The 26,379-nt window shown below is 44.5% G+C and overlaps 1 protein-coding gene and 1 long non-coding RNA gene across 14 annotated transcripts in view; both read left to right on the forward strand.

Moving 5' to 3' along the window:
* The window catches only part of CEP112 (centrosomal protein 112), a 309,950-nt gene that overhangs the window by 50,500 nt on the left and 233,071 nt on the right, over positions 1 to 26,379 (forward strand). For all 13 annotated transcript variants that reach the window (XM_040244376.1, XM_040244381.1, XM_040244382.1 and 10 more), the window contains 4 exons: positions 7,003 to 7,089; positions 9,436 to 9,535; positions 13,971 to 14,089; positions 16,173 to 16,316. In XM_040244376.1, the coding sequence (XP_040100310.1) occupies positions 7,003 to 7,089; positions 9,436 to 9,535; positions 13,971 to 14,089; positions 16,173 to 16,316 (450 nt within the window). The remainder of the gene's footprint in view (positions 1 to 7,002; positions 7,090 to 9,435; positions 9,536 to 13,970; positions 14,090 to 16,172; positions 16,317 to 26,379) is intronic.
* Positions 16,323 to 17,649, forward strand: LOC120866591. Its single transcript, XR_005721709.1, has 2 exons — positions 16,323 to 16,707; positions 16,753 to 17,649. It is a non-coding gene; the product is annotated as an uncharacterized LOC120866591 (long non-coding RNA).

Consider the following 26,379-nt stretch of genomic DNA (forward strand, 5'->3'; position numbering starts at 1 on the left):
TTTGAAATTCAACAGACTCTTGCACACCCAGGTTGGACAACCCTGAGGTGTCTTTTGTGTGTTCTCATCCAAAAATGCTTTCGCTGTTGCTGGGTCATGTTGTAAAAATAAGAAATAGTTTTGTTTGAGTTATGTTTATTTTAAAATTAAATAGTAATATTTATTTTCACAACATCTGATCACTCTTCAAGGTAATCATTGATAAAAATTTAACATGTATTCTCTTTAAAAGTTTAAAAATACAAATAACATACTAGATCATACTCGACATATTGTTTCATTTTGCTTTTTAAATTCAAACATAATTCTGATGATTTTTATATCAGTAACATGGCTTAATCCTTTTAAATAGTTGCACTGTACTTTGTTTTATTGATGGCCCATGTTTTATTACTGGAGATTGCTACCGAGGGATGTAGGTTATGAAGAATATTTTGCTACAACAAGCTGTGTTTCAAGAATATCCCTGTGTACAGTTGTATGTATTGCACGTTTATTCTTAGACCATAAATTCTGTGAAATCTCATTGCTCAGGGCTGCACATTTCAATTTTTTATTGATATTGACAGATTGCCCTTGAAATGATGCTATGTCTGCCTCTGGCTTTAGGCATTGGTGAGAGTGGAGACTGATGGCCAGTGGGCGTGAGTGTTCCTTTTTGGAGTAATGAAAGCGTCCTAAGTTAGGCTGCGGTGATGTTGTGTAATTCTCTGGTATATTGACAGATTCCCCCCCGTTGCATACTCTAAGTGGGTGAGTGCTATAGGTCAGGTCGGTTTATACTCGCACCAACAGTGTGTGAGCAGGTCTGCCTCCCCATTTAATCAGCAGCACTGAATCATAAACATTTTTGATTATCTGTGAGACAAAAAATAGTATCTTGTTTTAACATTTGCATTGCTTTTATTATGTGAGAATGAGCATATTTGTGCCTGTCTACTGTCTTTTTGGGGCTGCCCTGGTGGCTCAGACGGTAAGGCGTCTGTCTGCAATGCGGGAGACCCAGGTTTGATCCCTGGGTCGGGAGGATCCCCTGGAGAGGGCAGTGGCAATCCACTCCAGCACTCTTGCCTGGACAATCCCATGGACGGAGGTGCCTGATGGGCTACAGTCCATGGGGTCGCAAAGAGTCAGACGCGACTTCACTCACTTCACTGTCTTTTTAATTTCGCTTTCGTGAACTGTCCTTTATTACGCCTTTCCTTATTTTTATTAAACTGTTTGTCTTCCTTGTGCTTCGTCAGCAGTTTGTATATTAAGGAACTCACCTTACAGGTATTTTTCTCTGTATGTCTTGATTTATTTCTGTCTTTTTTTTTTAAACGTATAGAAGTTTTCTTTTCAGTAGGTGGCTCTATCAGCCTTTTCTCTATGGCTTTAGGTTTTTGTATTGTGTAGAAACGATTTCTTATTCCAAGATTATGAAAAAATTAATTCATATTTTTGTCTCTTTTAAAATCTCTTCTTTGTAGTTAAATCTCAGGTCCATTTCACAGGGTTTCACTCTGAGTGGTGATGATAATCTAGATTAATCAGTTCTTAAGGTGATAAAATAAAACCTTAGGAGGCTGAGTGCTTAAAGAATGCAGTAAGTGTGGAAAGAATTGAGTGACATGAAGTTCTCTATAGATTACAGAGTTTGTCTGCATTTAATAAATGATTTAATTCTGTTGATCCTTTGGCGAGTTCTGAAATCTTTAATTAGCCTTTGGAAATTAAACTTTATAAAACACAACTTCCATTTTAAGTTTATAATTGTGTAGAAAATACCTTAGATATTAAATGAGTAATATTCACAATATTATTTTAATAGAATTGAAGGACTATAGTAGTTTTCTTGACACATATACATTATTTTAAGATTAGAAATTTTGTTCAACGTATTTGGCATTATGGGAAGACATGTTTGGTGACTGTGACCTTTATTTTCACCTTAGCCTGTCATTCACAAACATGCTTGGACTTGTCTGCCTTTGTAATTGTTAACACATTTCCTGTGATATCCACATCACAGGACTGTGTGACCTTGAGCACCATCAAGCAGTGTGCTTCTTTTTTTAATTTTTTTAGTATTCTTAAAAAAGATTTCTGATATAGATTAAGACATTTGGAAAACCGTTGTCACTGAAAATGAAAGAAGAGAACACAACGAGAGGAGATCAGTTTTCAGAGCAACCATCAGTTTTCAGAGAACAGATGGTAGAAATTGCCCTTTTCGTGAAATAAAATAGAGTATTTCCTTTGAACTTTACCTCCACCCACAGCGAATGTTCCCACCCATTGCCTAAAAGGCTGCCTTGCTTCTTTCTTACACGTAATGCCAATTAGGCATTTTTTCCTTTTGCAAATCTCCTAGTAAAATGTAGAATTTAAATAAATCCAAATGACAAAATCTACAGTCATTGATGTAATAAATGAGAGAATTTATACTTTAAAGCATTTCTTATGAATAGAGCATTCAGAGACTCACAGTCTTACAAGATGTAATAATTATTCAAAGGAAAACCATCGTGGACCACATGCAGGCAAGGGTTAGATCCTGACCAAGACGCCAGCCGCCTGCCGTCCACCTTCTCAGTCCTGCTCTCGTCCCCCTCCCCCAAAATAACTACCATCCTCACGTCTCTCATTGTTTCCCTCCTTTGCTTTTTTTTTTTTGATGGAAATATGATTTTATTACTTAAAACTTGAAAACAGTTTGTTGCCTTATTTTAGAAAAAGTTATATAACAGAATGAAGTAAAATAATAAACACATTTAAAATATCTCATATACTCCTTACTACTGGTAGTGCTAATAAAAATTTCTGGAAGTGTGGCTATTTTTAAATTACTTTTTTTTAAATTTTACTTTACAATTCTGTATTGGTTTTGCCATACATTGACATGAATCCACCACGGGTGTACATGCGTTCCCAAACATGAACCCCCCTCCCACCCCCCTCCCCACAACATCTCTCTGGGTCATCCCCGTGTACCAGCCCCAAGCGTGCCGTATCCTGCATTGGACATAGACTGGCAATTCTATTCTTACATGATATTATACATGTTTCAATGCCATTCTCCCAAATCATCTCACCCTCTCCCTCTCCCACTGAGTCCAAAAGTCCGCTATACACATCTGTGTCTTTTTTGCTGTCCTGCATACAGGGTCATCATTGCCATCTTTCTAAATTCCATATATATGTGTTAGTATACTGTATTGGTGTTTTTCTTTCTGGCTTACTTCACTCTGTATAATCGGCTCCAGTTTCATCCATCTCATCAGAACTGATTCAAATGTGTTCTTTTTAATGGCTGAATAATACTCCATTGTGTATATGTACCACCGCTTTCTTATCCATTCATCTGCTGATGGACATCTAGGTTGTTTCCATGTCCTGGCTATTATAAACAGTGCTGCACATTGAACATTGGGGTACATGTGTCTCTTTCAATTCTGGTTTCCTCCGTGTGTATGCCCAGCAGTGGGATTGCTGGGTCATAAGGCAGCTCTATTTGCAATTTTTAAAGGAATCTCCACACTGTTCTCCATAGTGGCTGCACTAGTTTGCATTCCCACCAACAGTGTAGGAGGGTTCCCTTCTCTCCACACCCTCTCCAGCATTGATTGCTTGCAGACTTTTGGATCGCAGCCATTCTGACTGCTGTGAAGTGGTACCTCGTGGTCTTGATTTGCATTTAAGTTAACTTTGCTACCAATGCCTGCCTTCTTAAGAATGAAAATACTTTTGTTTGGTGGATTTTAAACTTCCTTTAAATAAAACTGAACTTTTCTGCTCAGTAGTATGTGAGTAGCACTCCTGTTAGGCATTTAGCTGTAGTTGGCTTCATTTGCGGGATTCTATAAAATGAGTCTGCCACACTTTCTTGCCATTGTTTCAATGAATCTATTCTAACTTTTGACTTTTACAAACAGTAGCCCTGTGGACAGTCTTGTGCGTGTCTCCTGACACATAGGCACAAGAGTTTCTTCAGGACACTGGTTCTCAGAGTGTGGGCCATGAACTCTGTGATCCCTAAGATCCGTGAGGTCATGAGGTCAAAACTACTTTTGCAATAATTAAAAAATTTTTTTGCTGTACTTACATTTGCATTGACTTTGCACACAGAGTGTTGGGTAAAACTATGTTCTGACCCACATCCAGGCAGTGGCCCCAGATGGCACCAGTCGGTGTGCTATTCATTACCACATGCTCCCAGGGAGAAAATTACCAATCTTCCTCAAGAATGTTCTCAGTGCAGCAAGGAGAAAATTATTAATTTCACTAAATCTTGTAACTCAGATACACATCGTCTGGTTAGCTGAGTGTCGAAGTAGAGCTGTGGCGCACGTCCAGGCATGTGTCGAGCGCCAGAAGGAGGACCCCAGGGGCTTCCTCACTGATGAACTGTAATAGCGCCTGCCTGTGGGATGTCATTTTCACTTGATAGAATGACGGGCAGGCAAAATATGGTTATTCAGACTTGGTTATTGGGAGACATTTTCTGGAAAGTGAACAAATTGAGCCTGTCACTTTAAGCAAAACAACTGACCATATTTACTGCTAATGATAGAATTTGACCTTTTAATACAAATTAGAATTTTGGCAACCCTGTATCAGTCACTGTGAGCTTGAGGACTTTCCAATACTAAGACTTTTCCAATGAGATTGGTGGTAATATTAACCAGTGTGAGGTTTTGATATTATGTAATGAAATGTTCAATATTTGGAAATCTCTGCACCTCATTGAACGGGTGTTTTCCAAATGAGTAATGCATGATGTTATAGCATCAGACATGGTAGAAGAGCCAGTCCAAGTTCAGGACGGACCAACAGGCCTGCTGTCCACTCACTGAGTGCAGGTAACTTAGCAAACTGAGCACTTGTGAGTGCTGGTTTACTTAGAAGGAATATCTACAGGTATCAAGAAGGGGATTAACACACTCTGCTTTACAACTACGCATTTATGAAAGGAAACATTTAAGGAAGAACTGTATTCCAGTATTACATATCACACAGATTCTCTGAGATAATAGAGGGGATGCTCTTTTCAACTGCTTTTATGAGGCAGACACAACACAGTTAGAACCAAGAACACTTCAAGAAAAAAATTAAATCCCCTTGAAAATAAAAACACAGTGACAAAGTTCATTGTCAATACATTGAGAAGAGACTTATTTAATGAATGATGCTGGTACAACCTTTCAGTTACTTGAAAGAAGATAAAGTTGGGTCCTTTCCTCTAAAAACAAAAATAAAAATTCTGGATGCACCTAAAACTTAACCTATTAACCCAGACAAAAAGTTTCAAAACAACAAAAATCTTGACGTCAGGTCTTTCTTACCCAAAAACCTTTCCAAACTCAGAATGAATAAAAGAATTGATAGAAATAGTTGACTCAAGTGACATAAAGAATTTGTAAGGTTAAAAAATAGGTAAGAAACAAAATCAATAGAAAAATAATCGATTTGAGGAAAATATTAGAGACAGACTGTGAATGTATATACATGCATTAAATTAATAGATAATAAATAAAACCTGCATACCAGGTTTTACTGATCCACAGACAGGAATGTGGACGGAAATTGTGAAAGGGCCTTCATGGAAGACCAGATTCAGAAGGCCCCAAAGATGTGACATATTTATATACTGAATATTCATTGGAAGGACTGATGCGCAAGCTGAAGCTCCAGTACTTTGGCCGCCTGATGTGAAGAACTGACTCGTTGGAAAAGACCCTGATGCTGGGAAAGATTGAAGGCAGGAGGAGAAGGGGACGACGGTGGATGAGACGGTTGGATGGCATCGATGGACATGAGTTTGAGCAAGCTCCAAGAGTTGGTGATGGACAGGGAAGCCTGGCGTGCTGCAGTCCACGGGGTCACAAAGAGTCGGACACGACTGAGCGACTGAACTGAACTGACCAAAACGTGAGATGGCGGGCCAACACGCAGTAGTTTTCAGGGAAATGCACGTTAGGATCACAGTGCGATGTCTATTCTTCCAGCAGAAACGTGAATTCGCCTTTAACAGAGGGCGAAATATATCTAGATAATGTGAATCATTGCCATGTCTTTTGAGAACCCACCCTGCAGAAAGCAAAACCCACGTGTGCTGGAGGCATACACGCGCGTGCTTTGCAGTGTTGTTTGCAGTGGAGGCTGAGAAGAAAGTGACTGCGCTAAGAAGAGCAGGCGAACAGATTGTATTTTCTCCTCATGGAGGAATAGTTGGTAACTATTTAAAAAATGAATAAGAACTAGAGCAAGTGTTTTTAGAGGGATTTCCATGAGACATTGTTCAGAGAGAAAGACAAGGTGTAGAAAATACGTGTTTTTGTGTGTGAAACATTCACAATAAAGTTCTATGTTGTGGAGGGTGTAGCAGTTTAGAGAAGAGAGTCTGCTTGGCACTCCCACGGCAGCGTGGGGCGCTGCTCTGCCAGGCCGTGGGGGACCCGGCTGGTGGGCAGCCTGTCCGTCCGCAGCTCACAGCTTCAGTCCCTGCACCTGAGGTCTTGGTTACTCATCCTTCAGAAAGAAGGAGAGGGTGGAGGGAAGGCCACTTCTGAGAAAACATGTCCATCGCAGTTGCCTGTATCCCCTCTGCCCCGTCAGCTCCCCCCCCCAGGTGGTGGCGTTAGTGGGGCCCCAAGGGGAGAAGAGCGGAAGAAATGCCTGGGACCCTCCTGGCCTGTGCCACGCAATACCAAGTGGATTTGGCAAAAGATCACTTCACAGTGACCCTTTCGGGGAGTGGCGTGGGCTGACATCACTGATGAGTCTGTGTTCTTTAGCCTGTAGAATGAGGTTGGTTCAGAAGACTTCTAGTCAACTTGGAGGTGGTCACAGAGTACACCCAGTGTGTGACTGTGGGCAGGAGATCGCTGGACTCGTGACTGTGAGGCAAACGTGGAAAATGAGGCTCTCTTTCCTACAGGAGTTTTTTTAAATTTAATTGTGTACTTTTGAAAAATGGAAAAGTAAATTAATAACATCTTTAAAATATTTTCCTTGAAGTTGGACATGAAAACAAAGCTGATGGAAGCTAAATATCATGAAGAGAAACTTAAACTGCAGCAGAAACACGATGCTGATGTTCAGAAGGTAGGGTGTGTACAGTTCATTATTTTTTTAGAATTGAGTATTCGAATATTCTAGGTCTCATGACCATCCATCCATTTATTATATTTATGTGCTTATGAGAGTCTAACATAAATGGGACTTGCTAAATTAATATCCTAGCAAAGCTGATCTTTAAACTTCATTTGCTAAAAAAAATATATTTATGTGAGTCCTTACGGTTTACATGGTCTGAAAGTTCTCCGTTATTTCTTCTTACAGCCCTTTATAGTCTATCATTGCTTTTCATTTCAGTTGAAATGAAACATCAGCTGTAAATGCTAGAGTTTGTTTTGGTCTTATCTTCTTTCAGTCCTCTGGAAATTGCAGTTTCCTTTCTAATTTAAAAAGAAATCTTGAACTTAGTTCTCTTTGGTGTAGCCTGCATGCACTGTGAGGCCAATGTTGGCTTCCTTTCAGTAGCTCGTTGGGAGTTATGCCTTCCAGTATTTCAATTTGTACTTTAAAGTATAATTCTTCTTCTTAATGGGCACAGCAAAAGTCATCAACCTATAGTTATTATACCTTATAATTGTATAACTACATTTTAGTATTGATTTTAAAAATGTAGTGACATATAAGCATAATTTTAATATACGAGTTTGAAACTCATGAGAATGGATCCAAATGGAAACTTGGCATTGTCTGTTTCAAAACTAAGCCTGGGTTGCTGCTCCCCAGAGTGAAGCGACTGAGCTGGAGGGAGGGAGTGGAGCCCAGAGCACCTGCAGCCTGCTTTCTTCCTGCCCTGCCCCGCCCTCTTAAAGCTGGGAATGTCCTAGTGTTTAGTCAGGCGTGTATCGGGCTCACCTTCTTGCAAAGCAACAAGAGGGAAACCACTGACTGAAAATTAGAGAAAACTGTTGAATCCTTTGACTTTCCCCTTTTCCATTCAGACTTTAAAGGCAAATATTACTTTATGTTCCTACTAGAATTTTACCTAAGTATAAGCGGTTAGATAAAAGCAGTTCTCTATCATAAATATGTTAGAGATTCAGTAATATAATTCTGTAATTTCAGTAGAGCATAATACATGTCTAAATTGAAATTTTAAAATATTGATGTGTAATATAAATAAATATAGAAATATATTTGGAAAAATGATGGTAATACAGTTTGCAATAGCCTTTTTGGTATGTCCATTGCAAAGCTCTATTCTAAGAAAAACATTTAATAGTAGGATCCTTTCCAGGAATTTCTCTTTTAAAATAAATTCTGCATGAAAAAAGAAAGCAGTGCAACTAGTTTGAAATGGCAGGTAAAATATAAATAAAACCTTTGGCCTCATGCCAGATTTTGCAAGTATGTCCATCAGTTTGTCGCATGTATGGCATTTTCTACGTGTTAGGAAGTGGGAAGGAATAAAATTGAAATTGTTTATCTCTTTGCACACATTCTTTTTCTGTTCTGCTTCTTTATGAACATGGAGATCAAACTGGCTTCTTTACTTATTTATCAGTTGTTCTTAGAGGTGGGACCAAAACAATGAAAGGTAACGGAAGATGCTGGCAGTACAAGAAGAACTTGGGCAGACACGGCGATAACCTGTTTTCAAAACCTGAGTTTGTGTGTACAGGAATATACCTCAACCACAAGAAAAGTGGATATTCATACTTCTGCCTCAGTTGGGTTTTCCTTTTCCCCCTTGGTTAGACGTTTCTTTACCCTGCTTGGTAATTTTCCTATACTTGGTTTTTCTCCAGTTTTTTAAAAGTATCGGATGTATTTAGAAGTATTTAATGATCCATTTAAAAACTTCTGAGAGTATAAATTAATGATGTAAAATATTCATACAATTTTGGACATACTTTGAGCTGACTTTTTTGATTCCCAAGAGCAGAACTAAATGTAAAAGAAGGCTATTACACCCCACGTTCCCATGTGTCTGGGCGTGCTTGCTGTTGTGTGTGGGAGGGACAGAAGGACCCTGTCGGGGTTCAGGGTGTGCCTGTCTGCAGGCACCTGCCCAGTGCTGGGAGGGGACTGTGCTGTGTCAGCGTGCCAGGCCTCCAGTGCTTCTCTCTGCAGCCTGGTGACAGCTTCATCTGCGAGTCATGTTTCAGAGAATCAGCTAATTTAGTATTTACAGTCTCCTTAAGGATTAGTACATGAAAATTCGAAACAGCATATTTCTTTCAGTAATCAATTATTATAGTGTATTTAATGTTTTGTCAATGCACTGAAATATAATTTTTACATCTTTTTTGGGGGGAAGCCACTTACAGGATTAGCTGAGATAGACTTAAAAGAATATTGTGCTCTTTTAAAAAAATTATGTGTTCCATACATAAAATAATAGAGTATACTAAAATATTTTAAATTTGTTTGCAGATTTTAGAAAGAAAGAATAATGAAATAGAAGAAATGAAAACTTTATACAAAAAGAAACAAAATGAAACTGAAGAGACTATTAGAAAACTTGAGAAGAAAGGTGATGTTGTATATTGTTACATAAATCCTTTAATAACATTTCTACTTTATTTTAGTGCTTCTATAAGGGACAGTTTTATTTCTGACTGTAGTATGAGATAGGAAAGTTTGTATGGGTTTCCTTTGTGGATGTGCTGATGTGAACTTTTCTGTATGACTTAAGAAAAACCTGTGTGTGTGTGTGGGGGGGGTAGCAATGGTGGTTGGTTTGATTAAAGGTTTAGACGAGTCTGTAACTTACTCTTCCTTAATCCTCTCTCTCTTCATTGGACTGGAATGACCATAGGTCAGTCTTAGAATACAACTTACTGGCTTTCACAAGAGAGTCTAGAGCAATTATTTGTCTTGGTCTAATAAAAATTCATTCCATTAAATGTCTACTTTATGCTTTATAATATATGCTATATTGTGATGGACAGAACATTTCAAAAGTATCCTTCATTTATACTTTCATTATGAAGGAAAAGAAAACAGGAAATCCAGTGTTAAAATGCTTATGACTGTAGGTCAAAATTGGAGAAGGCAATGGCACCTCACTCCAGTACTCTTGCCTGGAAAATCCCGTGGATGGAGGAGCCTGGAAGGCTGCAGTCCATGGGGTCGCTGAGGGTCAGACACGACTGAGCGACTTCACTTTCACTTTTCACTTTCATCCATTGGAGAAGGAAATGGCACCCCACTCCAGTGTTCTTGCCTGGAGAATCCCAGGGATGGGGGAGCCTGGAGGGCTGCCATCTCTGGGGTCGCACAGAGTCGGACACGACTGAAGTGACTTAGCAGCAGCAGCAGGTCAGAACACTGAAATGTAGTGGACAGTCTTAAGGAGAGTGTTGGAAATATTTGGGGAGGGGGAAAGAACTTTAAAAGTTTTGTAAGATTTAGTTAGTTGCAGAGGAGAGTTCCAGGCACTGGGGTGGGAATGCTGATGTTTGTAAACTGTGGGAAGGAAGATGCAAAACCATTTATCTAGAGTGGAGACCCTCATGTTAAGAGAGAGACTGACGAAGACTAAGATAGGTGACTTGGCGTCATATGAGCATGACCTTGAATTTCAGATTTAGAAATTTCAAGTTTATCCTGTAGCTGCTGGAGAGTCAGGGAATGTTTTTTGAGAGGTGAGTTTTAGGACTGCATGTTTTTGGTGGAATAGCCTGCTTATATGGTGAAGCTGATTCCCAGTCTGTTATAATAGAGGCAGAATGGAGTAGAGGAGGGAGAAAGTGAGAGAAGGAGGGAGAGAGAGAGGGAGGGGAAGGGAGAGAGAAGAGAGAGGGGAGGGAGGGGGAAAGAGAGAGGAGAGAGGGGAGAGAGAGGCGAGGAGGGGAGAGAGCTTACTTCTTAGCAAACCTGCTCTTCAGCACCTGCTGTGGCCCATCGGCAAGCCTCTTACTCACAGTGCAGTGATTGGAGACGTAATGTATATAAAGTCTCCTCAACTCAAGGACGCTGTGCCTCCGTAATGTTGTGTGTAAGGTGATGAGGACCCGGAATATCTCAGTAGTAACAGTGAGAGTGAGGAGAGGGAGCCTGGGAAGGGAACTCTGCAGGATTGGTGAAGGATCCGATGTCAGTGAAGAAAGTGGAGAGTGTCGTGGAACTGCTCCAAACATCAGTGGCTACACATGTTTCAAACCTATTTCTAGGTTTTTGTTTTTACTCTGATTCAAACCAGGCACTTTAAACACTCAAAGAATGTTCAAACTGCCAGACAGTTGTGCTCATTTCACGTGCTAGCAAGGCTGTGTTCAAAATCCTTCAAGCTAGGCTTCAGTAGTATGTAAACCGAGAACTTCCAGATGTACAAGCTGGGTTGAAAAAAGGCAGAGGAACCAGAGATCAAATTGCCAACATCCATTAGGTCATAGAAAAAGCAAGGAAATTCCAGAAAAAAACATCTACTTCTGCTTCATTGACTGGTAAAGCCTTTGTGCAGATCACAACAAACTGTGGAAAATTCTCAGAGATGGGAGTGCCAGACCACCTTTCCTGTCTCCTGAGAAACCTGTACAGTGGTTAAGAAGCAACAGTTAGAACCAGACAGGAAACAATGGACTGGTTCCACATTGGGAAAGTAGGACGTCAAGGCTGTATACTGTCACCTGCTTATTTAACTTGATGCAGAGCACATCATGCGAAACACTGGGCTCGATGACTCACAAGCTGGAATCAAGACTGCTGGGAGAAATATCAACAACCTCAGATATTCATGATACCACCCTGATGGCAGAAAGCAAAGAGGAACTAAAGAGTCTGTTGATGAGGGTGAAAGAGGAGAATGAGAAAGCTGGCTTAGAACTTAGCATTCAAAAAACCATAAGATCATGGCATCTGGTCCCATCACTCCATGGCAAATAGAAGGGGAAAAAGTGGAAATAGTGACAGATTTTATTTTGGGGGGCTCCAAAATCACTGCAGATGGTGACTGCAGCCACAAAATTAAAAAACACTTGCTCCTTGGAAAGAAAGCGATGATAAATGTAGACAGTGTATTGAAAAGCAGAGACATCATTTTGCTGACAAAGGTCCTTATAGTCAAGGCTATGGTTTTTCCAGTAGTCATGTACAGATGTGAGAGTTGCACCATAAAGAAGGCTAAACGCCAGAGAATTGATGCTTTTGAACTGTGGTGCTGGAGAAGAGTCTTCTGGACTGTAAGGAGATCAAACAGTCTTGAAGGAAATCAACCCTGAATCCTGGTGGCTTAAACAGTAAAGAATCCGCCTGCAATGCAGGAGACCCGGGTTGGATCCCTGGGTCGGGAAGGTCCCCGGGAGAAGGGAATGACCACCCACTCCAGTATTCTCGCCTGGAGAGTTCCATGGACAGAGGAGCCTGGAGGGCTATACTCCGTGGGGTCACAAAGAGTTGGACACAACTGAGTGACTTACACTTAAAACCCTTTTTATGGGAATTCATTGGAAGGACTGATGCTGAAGCTCCAATAATTTCGCCACCTGATGTGAAGAGCAGACTCTCTGGGGAAGACCCTGAGGCTGGAAACGACTGAGGGCAGAAGCAGAATGCGGCCGAGGCTGGGACGGCTGGACGGCATCACTGACTCCACGGACACGAGCTTGAGCAAGCTCCGGGAGAAAGTGAAGGGCAGGGGGGCCCGGCATGCTGCAGTCCCTGGCGTCACAGAGAGTGGGGCGCGTCTGAGCGACGGACGACAATACCAGGCTAACCTGACTCTTCTTCCCACTTAGAACAAAGCGTCAGACACGTCTGAGCGACTGGCAACAATACCAGGTTAACCTGACTCTTCTCACTTAGAACAAAGCGTCGGACACGTCTGAGCGACGGACGACAATACCAGGCTAACTTGACTCTTCTTCCCACTTAGAGCTGCGTCATTGAGACATAAAAGTGAAAGAAATTTCTATGTAAATGTTTATGAAAATTTTCCTATCTTCCAGTAAGTGAATAAGAGCATATTAAGGAAGCTAAGAAAATACTACTTTCAAGCAAATACACAACTGAATTTATTTTGCATCCGGATGACATGAACATGTTGAACAGTTTTCACTCGAATCAATGACAGTTTAAATCACTTTTAAAAAGAAGATAGAAACTTGAATGCTTTATAAGGGATATGTTTTATGTAACTTAGAGCATGTTTTGCTTCAGTCCCAGTAACTTTGATGCACCCAGGAGCAGCGGCAGGTTGGAGCGGTAGGTGTCTTTGTCTGTGGGCTTAGCACACAGCATTTGGGGTATTTGCCTGGGTGCCAGTCTTTTGCTCTGTAGATAAAAAGGTGAAATATCTTTCTCCTCAGTGAAGGAGCAAATGAACTCTCATAGCATGCAGTGCAATAAGGGCCTTAATGTAGAAATCTAGGCGGTTCCCTGGGCCTCGAGGGGAGTGTCATTCTGCCCCTGCAAGAGGAGGAGAGACTGGTTGGTTCCTAAAGGAGGTGTGACCTGAACGGAGACTGATTTGAGCACATAGTATTTCAGCAGGGGAGGAGGGCACTCCAGGTGGATAGGTGGGCGCGTCTGGGCAAGAGGATCAAAGGACGTGGATTTATAGATAGGTTGGTTAGTTTACGAGTTTAAACACGTGGACGTGGCTGAAGATACGGCCAGAAAGCAGTCAGATCTGAGGAGCCTTTGGGTCTCTGTCTCGTGGGAGGGGAGCTGGGAGTCACAGTCTGAGGGTCGCGGCGCAGCATCTGCACGGGAAAGGGGCCTCTGCAGAGCAGCGGCGGGCGCCCCGCAGGAGAGCAGCGGAGGCCGGCACAGCGTGCGCGCTGTCTGCGGGCCAGCGGCTGCGGAGGTGGGCGTGGAGAAGAGGGAGGAAGAGAGATTTTAGGGGAGAGCAGAGAAGACTATGGGAAGATGGGATGATCTGGTAACTGGTGCACTTTGCTTTTTACCACCAGACTCTTATGTGGCAGCTAGAATTGGTTTAATTACGTTTTCGTCCTTTTTGACAGTTCAGACCCTCGTCCGTGAAGGTCAGGTTATCCGAGAGACCAAAGACAACCAGATTGCGGAGTTAAAAAAGCTCTGTGAGCAGAGCACAGAGTCTCTGAATAACGACTGGGAGAAAAAGGTGAGCTACAAAAGATAAAATAGAGACGGAGAAACAGAAAGGCTTATACTCTAACATAACCTACTTAGTTATAAAATAATGGTGTTCACAAAAGGTAAAGAAGAGTTTGAAAAAAAGTAACAGTGTTCTGGGCTATCTAGAAATAGCTGTCACGCTTTGGTATACTTTTTCTGGAAGTTTAATGGTTTATAAGCTAGTTTTCATTTAGAAAAGTTACTTTTAACAATTCTTGGATTTAATTAAGGCTCTGAAGTTTTGTCAGAGCTAACAGACTTTAAGCAGAATTCATAGGGATATAATAGCAGGATAATTTGGGGGAGTTAAATTGTTCAAATTTTGGAGGTAAGCCCCTGGATCCTTTCTTTTCTGAAATCTCAGATGACACAATAGTTGTAGTATAAACTTGTTTTTGGTGTATACAAAATCAGTTGTGGATGGATTATTCTTGGAGGAGCATTTAATTAAGAAAAACATTTTCATTAAATTTAGCAGAGCCAAGAGTAATGTAAAAAATACTTCTAATGTTTCATAAAAGTTACCTAGGCACACGTAGTAGCTACTTTCGGGCTTCCCTGTGGCTCAGCGATGAACAGTCTGCCTGCAGTGCAGGAGATGTGGGCTCAATCCCTGGGTGGGGAAGATCCGCTGGAGGAGGGCATGGCAGCCCGCTCCAGTGTTCCTGCCTGGAGAGTCCGGTGGACGGAGGAGCCTGCGGGCTGCAGCAGCCCGTGGGGTCGCGGAGGCACTCAGTGCTTTCGCTTAGGAGCTCTTCGCCATTGGCTGAAATTGCAGTATGTACTCACAAGAAGTGAAACACGGTACTTGTCTTGAGTAAGTCCACCTTGAAGGTCTTCGGTGAACTCCTCCCGCTGACCGTCTCCCAGTGGGTCGAGTTCGAGCATTTTCCTGGGCCCTGCGGGGTGGTTGGAGCGGGTGCTGGGCGGCTGTGTCCTGGGGCCGTGGCCCCAGGGCTGTGTGAGGAGGGCCCCTGTCCAGAGGGCAGACAGAGCGCTCTTCTAGGGTCGTGTCCATTTATGCGCTTTCACCTTTTCTGTAAAGTGGCTTTTTTTCTGGCTGCTGCAAGTACACATTTCATTATTTAACACTTTACTCAAGACACCGTCCTCTTAAAACCAGGCCAGCAGTAATTGGAAAACACTCTAAAGTATCTGTAAAACTATATAAACTATAACTTATTTTAACTTGATTAAATGTATATATAAATGCCAGACACTGGAACAACTATTCCTAGTAATTTGGAGCTCCATCAGGCTTCAGATCTGTGAGCCTGGGCTGGGTCAGGGGACAGGAGGTAGATCCCTCTTTCTCCGCGAAGACGGGTGGGCAACAGCAACTCGAGTCCGAATTCCCCGGCTCTGAAGACTGGGGGACGAATGCCCACGAGGCTTGCCGCCTGGGTTTTCCACTTCCTTAGAGGCTGCTCATTGAAAACTGGTTTCCTTACCTGAGCTGCACCCATAGTTTAGCACTTCACCCACTTCAGCGTGTGTATGCGGCCTCCACTAAGATGGCCAGTATGCACAGACACGGAGTACGCAGTTCTCCCGAGAGCCTGCTTTGGTTGACACAAGCCACCTTGTGTCTTCTCAGTGTCCTTTACGGAGTGGATAAAAATAGTTTCTTGTTGGCAGTCAGGGTGAAGGGTAAACCATTTTGGACATTACTCTTGTGCAAGATTTCGTGCAAATAAGATGAATATGCTGAGAGGTAGTGACCCTAGTTGATACAATATTATCAATGCCTTTGTTTTCTGGTGTCAGGCTGATCCTGCTGCTGCTTACCTGATGCATTCTGTTATCAGATTTATTTACTGTTTCTGCCTGAGGTGGATAATTACCTTTAATATTTGTTTATCCAATAAAATTTTCAATTGAGGAAAGTAAACAAAAAGTTGTTTCTTAATCATGCTCTTTACATGAATCTTTACTTTGAATATTTTATATGTGTTGCTGTTCAGGTCACCATAGAAATAAATAGAGAAATATAGGAAAACTTTTTTTCTGAATTACAAAATAGTCCATTCTGTAATAGTGGTGAAAGAGTCAATTCTTCCCCTCTGTAGCTCCACAACGCTGTAGCAGAAATGGAAAAGGAAAAGTTTGAACTTCAAAAGCGACACACTGAAAATATTCAAGAATTGCTCGAGGACACAAACGTGCGGCTGAACAAAATGGAGGGTGAATACGTGGCGCAGATGCAGTCCACGGTACGTCTGCTTTCCCGTGTCTGGTCTCTGAACTGTCCTCTTCATCTGCCTGTCCTCATGCATCCCTGCTTCCAGAGCAGGCAGTGCGTGGCAAGCGTGTTATGGAGTTAAAACCCCTCACCTTCCTTCCCGACTCAGGCTTGCACGTTGCAGTGTGTGGCCTGTTCCAGTGGCCGTGGGATTTCCCTTGGGATCGATTGTTGTCACTTTTTTTCTTTTTTCACCCCTGCAAACATTTATAAAGCTTTCTTATGTTTTTTTTTTCCACTGACTTTCAGCCTGGAGATAATTTCTTTACTTTTTCACTTTCTGTTTTATTTATTTGTTTCAGTCTTTTTGACAGAAGACATGGTTGTTTTTCTGGAAATGTGTAATGCCCGTGGGAAGACAGGTCAGGAGGTGGAGCAGTGTGGCTGTAATGCCCATGTGAAGACAGTCAGATCAGCAGGTGGAACAGTGTGGCTGTATTGCCCGTGGGAAGACAGGTCAGCAGGTGGAGCAGTGTGGCTGTATTGCCCGTGGGAAGACCCTGAGGTCAGGAGGTGAAGCAGTGTGACCAGCAGAAGGCAGACTTTCTTAGTTGCTCTGTCTTGATGAGGGACCAGGCACAGATGCCCCGTGGGTGACCCCAGAGTCCTTTCCTGAGGATTCAGAGGGGCGGCACCAGAGCACACAGCAGGTGACAGACGTGTCTTCCTAGGGAGTGTGGGGGCCCCCAGACCCCCTCGCTGAGTCTCTGCTTGCAGAGGGTGGGTCTTCCGCCCTTGAGAGGCTCTGCCACCTTCCTGAAATCCGGAAGCCTGGGGAGGTGGGCTGAGGGGCGCCTGGACCCAGGCCTCACATCTGAGGCAGGCGCCCCTCGTCCTGCTTGTTCCGGATACATGATCTGACCTCGTGGCGTGGAGACCCTGAATCCTCAGCCCGAGCAGGGTCCCCTGGCCACTCAGCCCCCTCCGTCAGCTGGCTTGTCCAGAGTGCCTGCTTGGATTTAAAGCTGTGGAGTTTGAGCTAGAATCTGTTACCTAGGCGTGTCTTGGAGACCCCAGACTAGCTGGAGGGCCCGTTTCAGAGGGCAGAAGGAATGGGGCGCAGCGTCCACCGTGATGCGGAGCTGGGCTGTGGGTCTCAGGCTCCCGTTCCAGGTCCTCAACAGCTCGAGTGCTGTGCCAGCTCATACAGTGTCCAGGGTCCTCGTCCGTCAGGCAGGGTGACAGCAGGAGTAAAGCGTGTGCATGTTGCTGGGAATGTTAAATACCTTAATATACGTAGACTAGGTTATGTGATAAGTGCCCAGTAGATAGTCGTAACATACAAGAACAATAATCAGGAAACCTACATACACAAGGAGGAGCTCAGCTCAGGAAGTTAGTGGGCGTTTGCTTGAAGACAGCAGGTTGAGCGCGATGTGGACCTCCGTCCCCTCCCACAGACACAGCCGTGACCAGCAGCAGGGAGGGAAGAGCGGTGACAGTCTAGGGTTGGGCCAGGCGAGGCGTGGGCTGACCCCGAGCCAGCCAGGTCGAGAAAGCAGAACCGTGAGTCGGCTTGGAAGGAACCTAAGCAGCAAACGGTTCCACGTGGATCTTCCAGGGCCCGGGGCCTGTCCCGCCGTCACCTCTGGAGGAGGGGATGCCGGTGGGGCTTCAGCAGGTAGAGTGCTGGACAGTTCAGGAACCAACTAGATGTGGAATTGGGGTGGAGAATATAGTGGGTTTATTATACGACTCCTCCTCCTTTTGCGTATGTTTGAAATGTCCCATAACAAAACTTCTAAAACTTTATATTACTTGGCTGTGCCACACCTTTAGATGGCAGGACCCTTAGTTGCAGCATGTAGGGTCTATTTCCCTGACCAGGGATCAAACCCAGGCCCAGAGTCCTAACTGCTGGTTCACCAGAGAGTTCCTCTAGCCTTGGTTGTAACATCTGACCATTATAGAATATTTCCAAATGATAATACTGGATATGAAAAATAATAATTGAAATAAAAAGTATAATAGATACAATTAGAAACAGTACAATAAATACAGAAGGAAATCTACTAAAAAATTAAATAAGCGTAAGATCAGAAAGTTCCAGAAAAACATCTATTTCTGCTTTATTGACTACGCCAAAGCCTTTGACTGTGTGGATCACAACAAACTGTGGAAAATTCTGGGAGAGATGGGAATACCAGACCACCTGACCTGCCTCTTGAGAAACCTATATGCAGGTCAGGAAGCAACACTTAGAACTGGACATGGAAAAATAGACTGGTTCCAAATAGGAAAAGGAGTACGTCAAGGCTGTATACTGTCACCCTGCTTATTTAACTTCTATGCAGAGTACATCAGGAGAAGTGCTGGGCTGGAAGAAGCACAAGCTGGAATCAAGATTGCCGGGAGAAACATCAATAACCTCAGATATGCAGATGACACCACCCCTATGGCAGAAAGTGAAGAGGAACTAAAAAGCCTCTTGATGAAAGTGAAAGAGGAAAGCGAAAAAGTTGGCTTAAAGCTCAACATTCAGAAAACGAAGATCATGGCATCCGGTCCCATCACTTCATTGGAAATAGATGGGGAAATAGTGGAAACAGTGTCAGACTTTATTTTTTGGGCTCCAAAATCACTGCAGATGGTGATTGCAGCCATGAAATTAAAAGATGCTTACTCCTTGGAAGGAAAGTTATGACCAACCTAGATAGTATATTCAAAAGCAGAGACTTTACTTTGCCAACAAAGGTCCGTCTAGTCAAGGCTATGGTTTTTCTATTAGTCATGTATGGATGTGAGAGTTGGACTGTGAAGAAAGCTGAGCACCGAAGAACTGATGCTTTTGAACTGTGGTGTTGGAGAAGACTCTTGAGAGTCCCTTGGACTGCAAGGAGATCCAACCAGTCCATTCTAAAGGAAATCAGCCCTGGGTGTTGTTTGGAAGGACTGATGTTGAAGTTGAAACTCCAATACTGTGGCCACCTGATGCAGAGAGCTGACTCATTGGAAAAGACCCTGATGCTGGGAGAGATTGGGGGCAGGAGGAGAAGTGGGGGACAGAGGATGAGATGGCTGGATGGCATCACCGACTCGATGGACGTGAGTCTGAGTCAACTCCGGGAGTTGGTGATGGACATGGAGGCCTGGCGTGCTGTGATTCATGGGGTCGCAAAGGGTCGGACATGACTGAGCGACTGAACTGAACTGAACTGAAGATCAGAATTGGAGAAGGAAATGGCAACCCACTCCAGTACTCTTGCCTGGAAAATCCAATGGATGGAGGAGCCTGGTTAGCTGCCATCTCTGCATTGGAAAAGGAAATGGCAACCCACTCCAGTGTTCTTGCCTGGAGAATCCTAGGGACGGAGGAACCTGGTGGGCTGCCGTCTCTGGGGTCGCACAGAGTCGGAGACGACTGAAGTGACTAAGCAGCAGCAGCAGCAAGATCAGAACGGGCTTCCCTTGTAGCTCAGTTGGTAAAGAGTCTGCGTGCAGTGCAGGAGACATGGGTTCAATTCCTGGGTCGGGAAGATCCCCTCGAGAAGGAAATGGCAACCCACTACAGTATTCTCGCCTGGAGGATCCCAGGGACGGAGGAGCCTGGTAGGTTCCTAGTCCACACAGTCGCAAGAATCAGACACATCTTAGCGACTGACACACAACCAGCAACACCGAGATCAGAATGGAAAAGCGTCCTGGGAGCAGAGGCTGGGAAGAAAATACTGGAGACAGAGACGCAGGAGGAGGCCAAGGAGCAGGAGGGACAGGCCTTTTTGAAGAAATAATGTAAATTAATTTCTTGGAATTAAAGCAAAATGAAAAACACAAAGGGCTCAAATAATACCCCAAATACTCACATTGGCCATGCTGGAGTGACACTTAACACATAAAAAGCAAAACTATTTGCTGAAGCTTGACACCGCCTGCGTCTTCACTGGGCACCATCTTCGGGCCACGCTTTCCTGCACGCGCACCGCCTAGTGCCGCTCCGCCGCCTTCCAGAGTTTCAGGCAGAAAAACAGCCAGTGCAGAAATCCCAAAGCTGGGACACGCTAGCCGAGTTCAGCGCAGAGCAGACGGCAGCAGGGATAGGGCCCTGTGAGCAGAGAGCAACGAGGAAGGAGACTGTGTCAGGGCACAGAGCAGGGAAAACCTTGTGATTGATGCTTAAAAAAAAAAACAACAGCTTTATCGGTGTATGATTATAATTAGTATATTGTAAGGTTCACCTGTTCTAAAGCGTGCGGCTCCCTGAACGTTTGGCATCTTGTTGCATTTGAGCTGGATTGAGCACATCAGAGTCGCTCCATCTGAGCATCACTCCTAACGTGTCTGTCTGGCTCTGTGCAGAGAACAAACCATGGGCTCCGAGGACGGATGCGGGGGCTGGGGACCCGGGCCATGGGCGCGGTGCGGGGGGCAGGCGGCTGGGCCTAGGGTCTGCGGGGGGCGAGCATTGCCGCGGTGGTGGCTGCTCCCTGGTGGGGCCAGGACGCCCGACATGGACCAGCTCTCCTTGGCAAGATCAGGGTTTGTTTTCTGGAGAATCAGCACAAGGGTGATATTCAAGGCCCTGAGCAAAAGCCAAATTTGTATCTGAAATACATTTTTGTCATCTCAGCCTCCTAAATTTTCACAACTGCGAGTATATTAAGTAGCTGTAGGCTTGAAACTTATGAGGCATTAATTGCTTACAACGTGTACTGCACTGTTATTTTTCATTAGTTCGACAACAGTAAGAGAGCAATAGCTTTCACACTGGAATCTTTAGTTTTTATCAATTTGGGGTGTAAATGAAAGTCATACTTTGGGGCCAAGAGGCTACTGCTAGAGAAACTGCTTTCTATTTTTAATGAAAGTTGAATTTAAAAATTAGCATTCAGACCTTGTCTTTAGGTAACAGTAAAATATAGAGAAGAATGGACAGGGTCTGTCAGCAGAGTTGAATTTAAGAGTCGTCAACTCTAGACAGACCTTGCTGAGCTGCTCCTGATTTAATAATTAAACAAGGAAGAGTTCAAGGCACGGCTTAAGATGAAAGACGAGGCTGTCACTGAGAATTAGTTCCTGTGTTTTGTTCTTTCAAGCTCTCTTCTTTTTTTAATTGGGTCTTTTTTTTTTTTCCCTGTTCCATTTTTTTTTTGTAAGCAGGCATTTGTACAGATGATTAGACCTATCTCTTTTGGTATTGGCAGGGGTCTCCTTGCGTGAAACTAACAATTAAACATGGAAACCCTGGGTTTTAGAGCGATGTGTTAGAGCTTGCAAATCTAAAAATGATAGCAGTGTCCTCAGATGCTTGGGGAGCTGGCGGCTGTAAAGTGTAGGGCTCGCTTCACATCAGGGGTTTCGACACACAGTCTGTGAGTGGCTTTACTGAGATTTTAGGCTTTCTTAGCGGAATTATTTGCTCCTCTCTTTAGCACGGATGCCACTAGCAATCTTGTGAAGTTTATGCATCCCTCTCAGAATAGTATTTGACAATTTAATGAAATTATATAAGATGACAAAGAAATTATAGTTACAGTCATCAAAATATTAATAAATCAGAGTCATGATAAAGTAATACACATGCTTCCAAATGAATGAAATAAATATCATAATTGAGCAGTGGGCCTAATAAATGTTGTAACTTAAGAATAATGATGAGGGTAAAGAATATTAGAAAGCTGAGCGCTGAAGAATTGATGCTTTTGGGCTGTGATGCTGGAGAAGACTCTTGAGAGTCCCTTAGACTGCCAGGAGATCAAACCAGTCCATCCTAAAGGAAGTCAGTGCTGAATATTCACTGGAAGGACTGATGCTGAAGCTGAAACTCTAATACTTTGTCACCTGATGTGAAGAACTGACTCACTGGAAAAGACTCTGATGCTGGGAAAGATTGAAGGCAGGAGGAGAAGGGGGCGATAGAGGATGAGATGGTTGGGTGGCATCACTGACTAGTGGACATGAGTTTGAGCAAGCTCTGGGAGTTGGTGAAGGACAGGGAAGCCTGGCGTGCTGCAGTCCATGGCGTCGCAGAGAGTCAGACACGACTGAGCGGCTGAACTGACTGAAGCAGCGTTAGAGATCACGCCACACCGTGACGGCCTGTAAGCTGTCTGTGATCTCCGCTGCTCACAGGCATTGCGAGTACTTCACTGGTGCTTGGCTGTACTCATGGTTGAAGGGAAATGCTGAAGGTCAGTCAGGGGGCTGGAAAGAGAGATGAGCTGTGTTTTCCCATTCAAAGCCCCTGACACTCCAAGTTCTATTCATGGACCTGAATCGAGCTGAAGAGTATCAGAGGCCTTAGGCACGGGAAGCTTTGTGTTAACCACTTCCAGGTAACCACCACCGTTAGTGGTGAGCCTGGGTCAGAGCAGCTCGTCACTCTCCAGCATGGCTGGGATCCATCATTTCATAGTTGCCACCGCCATTTCTCTTCCAGCATCAAGTGTTAAAGAATATCCTGAACAGCATCCGTTGATTATTTTGAATAGGATTGCCATTTAAACAAATAGAGTTTATATTTTAGAGGGTTTTAGGTTTACAGGAGGTTTGAGAGGATGGTAGAGTTCCCGTGTGCCCCACACCCAGCTCTCGCTCCGTAACGTCTCACGTCATGTCGGTGCACTTGTTACAGTCAGAGATCAGCAGGGCGCCTTAATAAGCCGGAGTCCCCAGCTGGCTCCGTTCGCCTTCACTTTTCCCTGGTGTCCTCCTCCTTCTCCAGATCTCTTCCAGACGCCACGCTCTGTTTCCTCCGTGGGCTCCTTTGGGCTGTGACAGTGTCTCAGACGCCCCTTCTCTCTCATGACCTCGGCAGTTGCGAGGAGGCCTGGTCAGGAATACTGCAGGGCGCCGCGCCTCCCGCTCTTCTCGTGATAAGATGGGGTTATGGGCCGACGCGGTAGGTCATGGAAGTAGAGTGCTGCACTCTGTATCACATCAGGGGCACTCGCTACCCGTGGCCACCCCGTGGACGCTAGCCCTGGCCGCCTGGCCGCAGTGCTGGGTGGGTTCTGCCCTGGCCGCCTGGCTGCAGGTGTGTCCTGGGTTCTCCGGGTGAAGCCGTCCTCCGGCCTTCCCACACTGCTCTCGGGAAGACGGTTCCCGTGAGGAGCCCGTGCGTGAGGGGTGCGGGGTGTACTCTCTGTACTCAAGGGAGGGGAGTCTGTGAATTATTGGGAGTTTCTCTACAGGGATGTCTGTCTCGTCTCCCTCATTTGTTAATTTATTGAACAAATTTATCAGTGTGGATATTGTTTACGTTCTGTGTTATAATCCCGTCTTCCTTCATGTTGTCACCTGAGTTGCTCGAGCTTCTGCCATTGGGAGATTCTCCAGGAGGCCCTGGGCCCCCCTGGCCTCCCGTGCAATGTGGAGGACCTGGAGAATGGTGTGAGAGCCCGGGGTCTGCTTTCCGGGGGTGCTCGTGACTGCAGGGTGTCGCTTCTTCCCTGCGCTCTCACCAGAGTGTTTGTGTGCATACAAGCCTGTGCGTAGGCACATCGATGAGCCTTAGTGTATGTAACCAACGGCGTCTGTGTCAAGCCAAACACGCTCTCTTATGGTGTCTGCAGCCCTAACCCTTCACCACGTAGTTAGTCTGGCCCTCTCCGCTTGCCCGTAAGTTCCCAGGCTGGCGCTGGGAGCGTGGCCTCCGCTCGCCCATAAGTTCCCAGGCTGGCAGTGGGAGCGTGGCCTCCACTCGCCCGTAAGTCCCCAGTCTGGCACTGGGAGCGTGGCCTCCGCCCTCCTCCACTCCCTTTCTGCCTGTTCAGTCTGGGTCCACAGGTGTGGGTGTAAGGGGGGCTGTTGATGTGTGTCCCCACAGGACCACGCCTGCTGACCAGAATGGGGCGCACGCGCGGCTCTTGTTGCCTCTGGCCTCAGGTGCCGTGAGTTCCGGACTCGCTCAGGTCCTCACATTTCCTGCCACCCCTTCAAGGAGGTTTTTTACATATTTGTGATATAACGAGATTCTCTTTTCACAGCCTGTATTTCTTCCTGGGATCCCCGAACTACTAAATTGTTTTTGTAAGTTTGCATAAAGCTCACCCTTTGTGCTTTAGAATTCCGTGGGTTTTGACAAATGCATCTAGCCACGCATATGCCATCGTGGTTCCACGTGGAGCATCTCCACCGTCCTGAGCTCTCGCGTGCCTCACCCTGGTCTCCCTGCCCGTCTCCCCGGGATCTCTGGCAGCCACCGATCGCCTTGACTGTCTGTAAAACATCGCTTTCGCATAGTTTCTCTTCCAAAATGCCATGTAATTGGAATCTTACAGTAGGTAGCCTTTTCAGACTGGCTTCTTTCATTAAAAATTTTACAGATACGGTTTCTTCGTGTCTTTTTATCGCTTTATAGCTCATTTCTTTCTATTGCTGAATAACATTCCGTTATATGGATTAGCATTGTTTACCCATGTATCTGTCAGAGGACATCGTGGTCACATCTGCTTTTGGCAGCTATAAACGTTTGCTGTTACAAATGTTCACTTTCAAGTTTTTGCCTGGTCATAGTTTTCAAATCACTTGTGACTCAGCATTTTCACTGCAGAATGTCCAACCGAAAGAAATGGGTGAATACGTGCTCTGTTAAACATGTGTGAAAATGTTCATAGCAGCATTATTATTAATAACCGAACCCTGAAAACAGCCAGTCAGTCAGTGAAATGATCAGTTATTTTCAGTGTATTCCACAGTGGAATGCTGAGTATAGCACTGAAGGACTGCTATACCCCGTATCACGGATGACAGCTCTCACAGACGGGGTGTGCCTGACCCGAAAGGGTACATACCCTCTGAATTTATTTACAGAAAGTTCAGCAAAAGACAAGGCTTTTTTTTTTTTTTTTTTTTTTTTTTTGTGATAGACATCAGAATAGTGGTTACCTTTCTGCAGAGGATGAGCACTAAGGCCTCCGAGCAGCCCCTGCGCTTGCACCTTGTACCAGCTCATGGCGCGGCTCCCCTGGTGGCTCAGTGGTAAGGAACCCGCTTGCAGGACAGGAGACACAGGTTTGATCCCTGGGTGCAGAAGATCCCCTGGGGAAGGAAGTGGCAACCCACGCGAGTACTCTTGCCTGCGAAACCCCAGGGACCTGGCAGGCTACACCGCGTAGGGTCGCAAGGGTTGGACGTGACTTGGCGACTGAAACATCACCAGCACTGGCTCGTGGCTATTTCCAAGTGGCAGATGCTCAGAACATATGCTCAGATGTGTGCGTTGTGTATATACGCTTCAAGAAGGATTTTGTGAAAGACAATATGTTGCTCCTTTTGTCATGGGAGTTGAACTTTGGACTCTGTAAATAGTTGCTGATTACTAATGAGAAATGCTGGACTGGAAGAAACACAAGCTGGAATCAAGATTGCCGGGAGAAATACCAATAACCTCAGATATGCAGATGACACCACCCTTACGGCAGAAAGTGAAGAGGAACTCAAAAGCCTCTTGATGAAAGTGAAAGAGGAGAGTGACAAAGTTGGCTTAAAGCTCAACATTCAGAAAACGAAGATCATGGTACCCGGTCCCATCACTTCATGGGAAATAGGTGGGGAAACAGTGGAAACAGTGTCAGACTTTATTTTTTGGGCTCCAAAATCACTGCAGATGGTGATTGCAGCCATGAAATTAAAAGACGCTTACTCCTTGGAAGAAAAGTGATGACCAACCTAGATAGCATATTCAAAAGCAGAGACATTACTTTGCCGACTAAGGTCCGTCTAGTGAAGGCTATGGTTTTTCCTGTGGTCATGTATGGATGTGAGGTTTGGACTGTGAAGAAGGCTGAGCGCTGAAGAATTGATGCTTTTGAACTGTGGTGTTGGAGAAGACTCTTGAGAGTCCCTTGGACTGCAAGGAGATCCAACCAGTCCATTCTGAAGGAGATCAGCCCTGGGTGTTCTTTGGAAGGACTGATGCTGAAGCTGAAACTCCAGTACTTTGGCCACCTGATGCAAAGAGCTGAGTCATTGGAAAAGACTCTGATGCTGGGAGGGATTGGGGGTGGGAGGAGAAGGGGCCGACTGAGGATGAGATGGCTGGATGGCATCACAGACTCGATGGACGTGAGTCTGAGTGAACTCTGGGAGATGGT

Source organism: Oryx dammah, unplaced genomic scaffold (assembly GCF_014754425.2).
Source record: "Oryx dammah isolate SB20612 unplaced genomic scaffold, SCBI_Odam_1.1 HiC_scaffold_8, whole genome shotgun sequence".
Lineage (NCBI taxonomy): Eukaryota > Metazoa > Chordata > Mammalia > Artiodactyla > Bovidae > Oryx > Oryx dammah.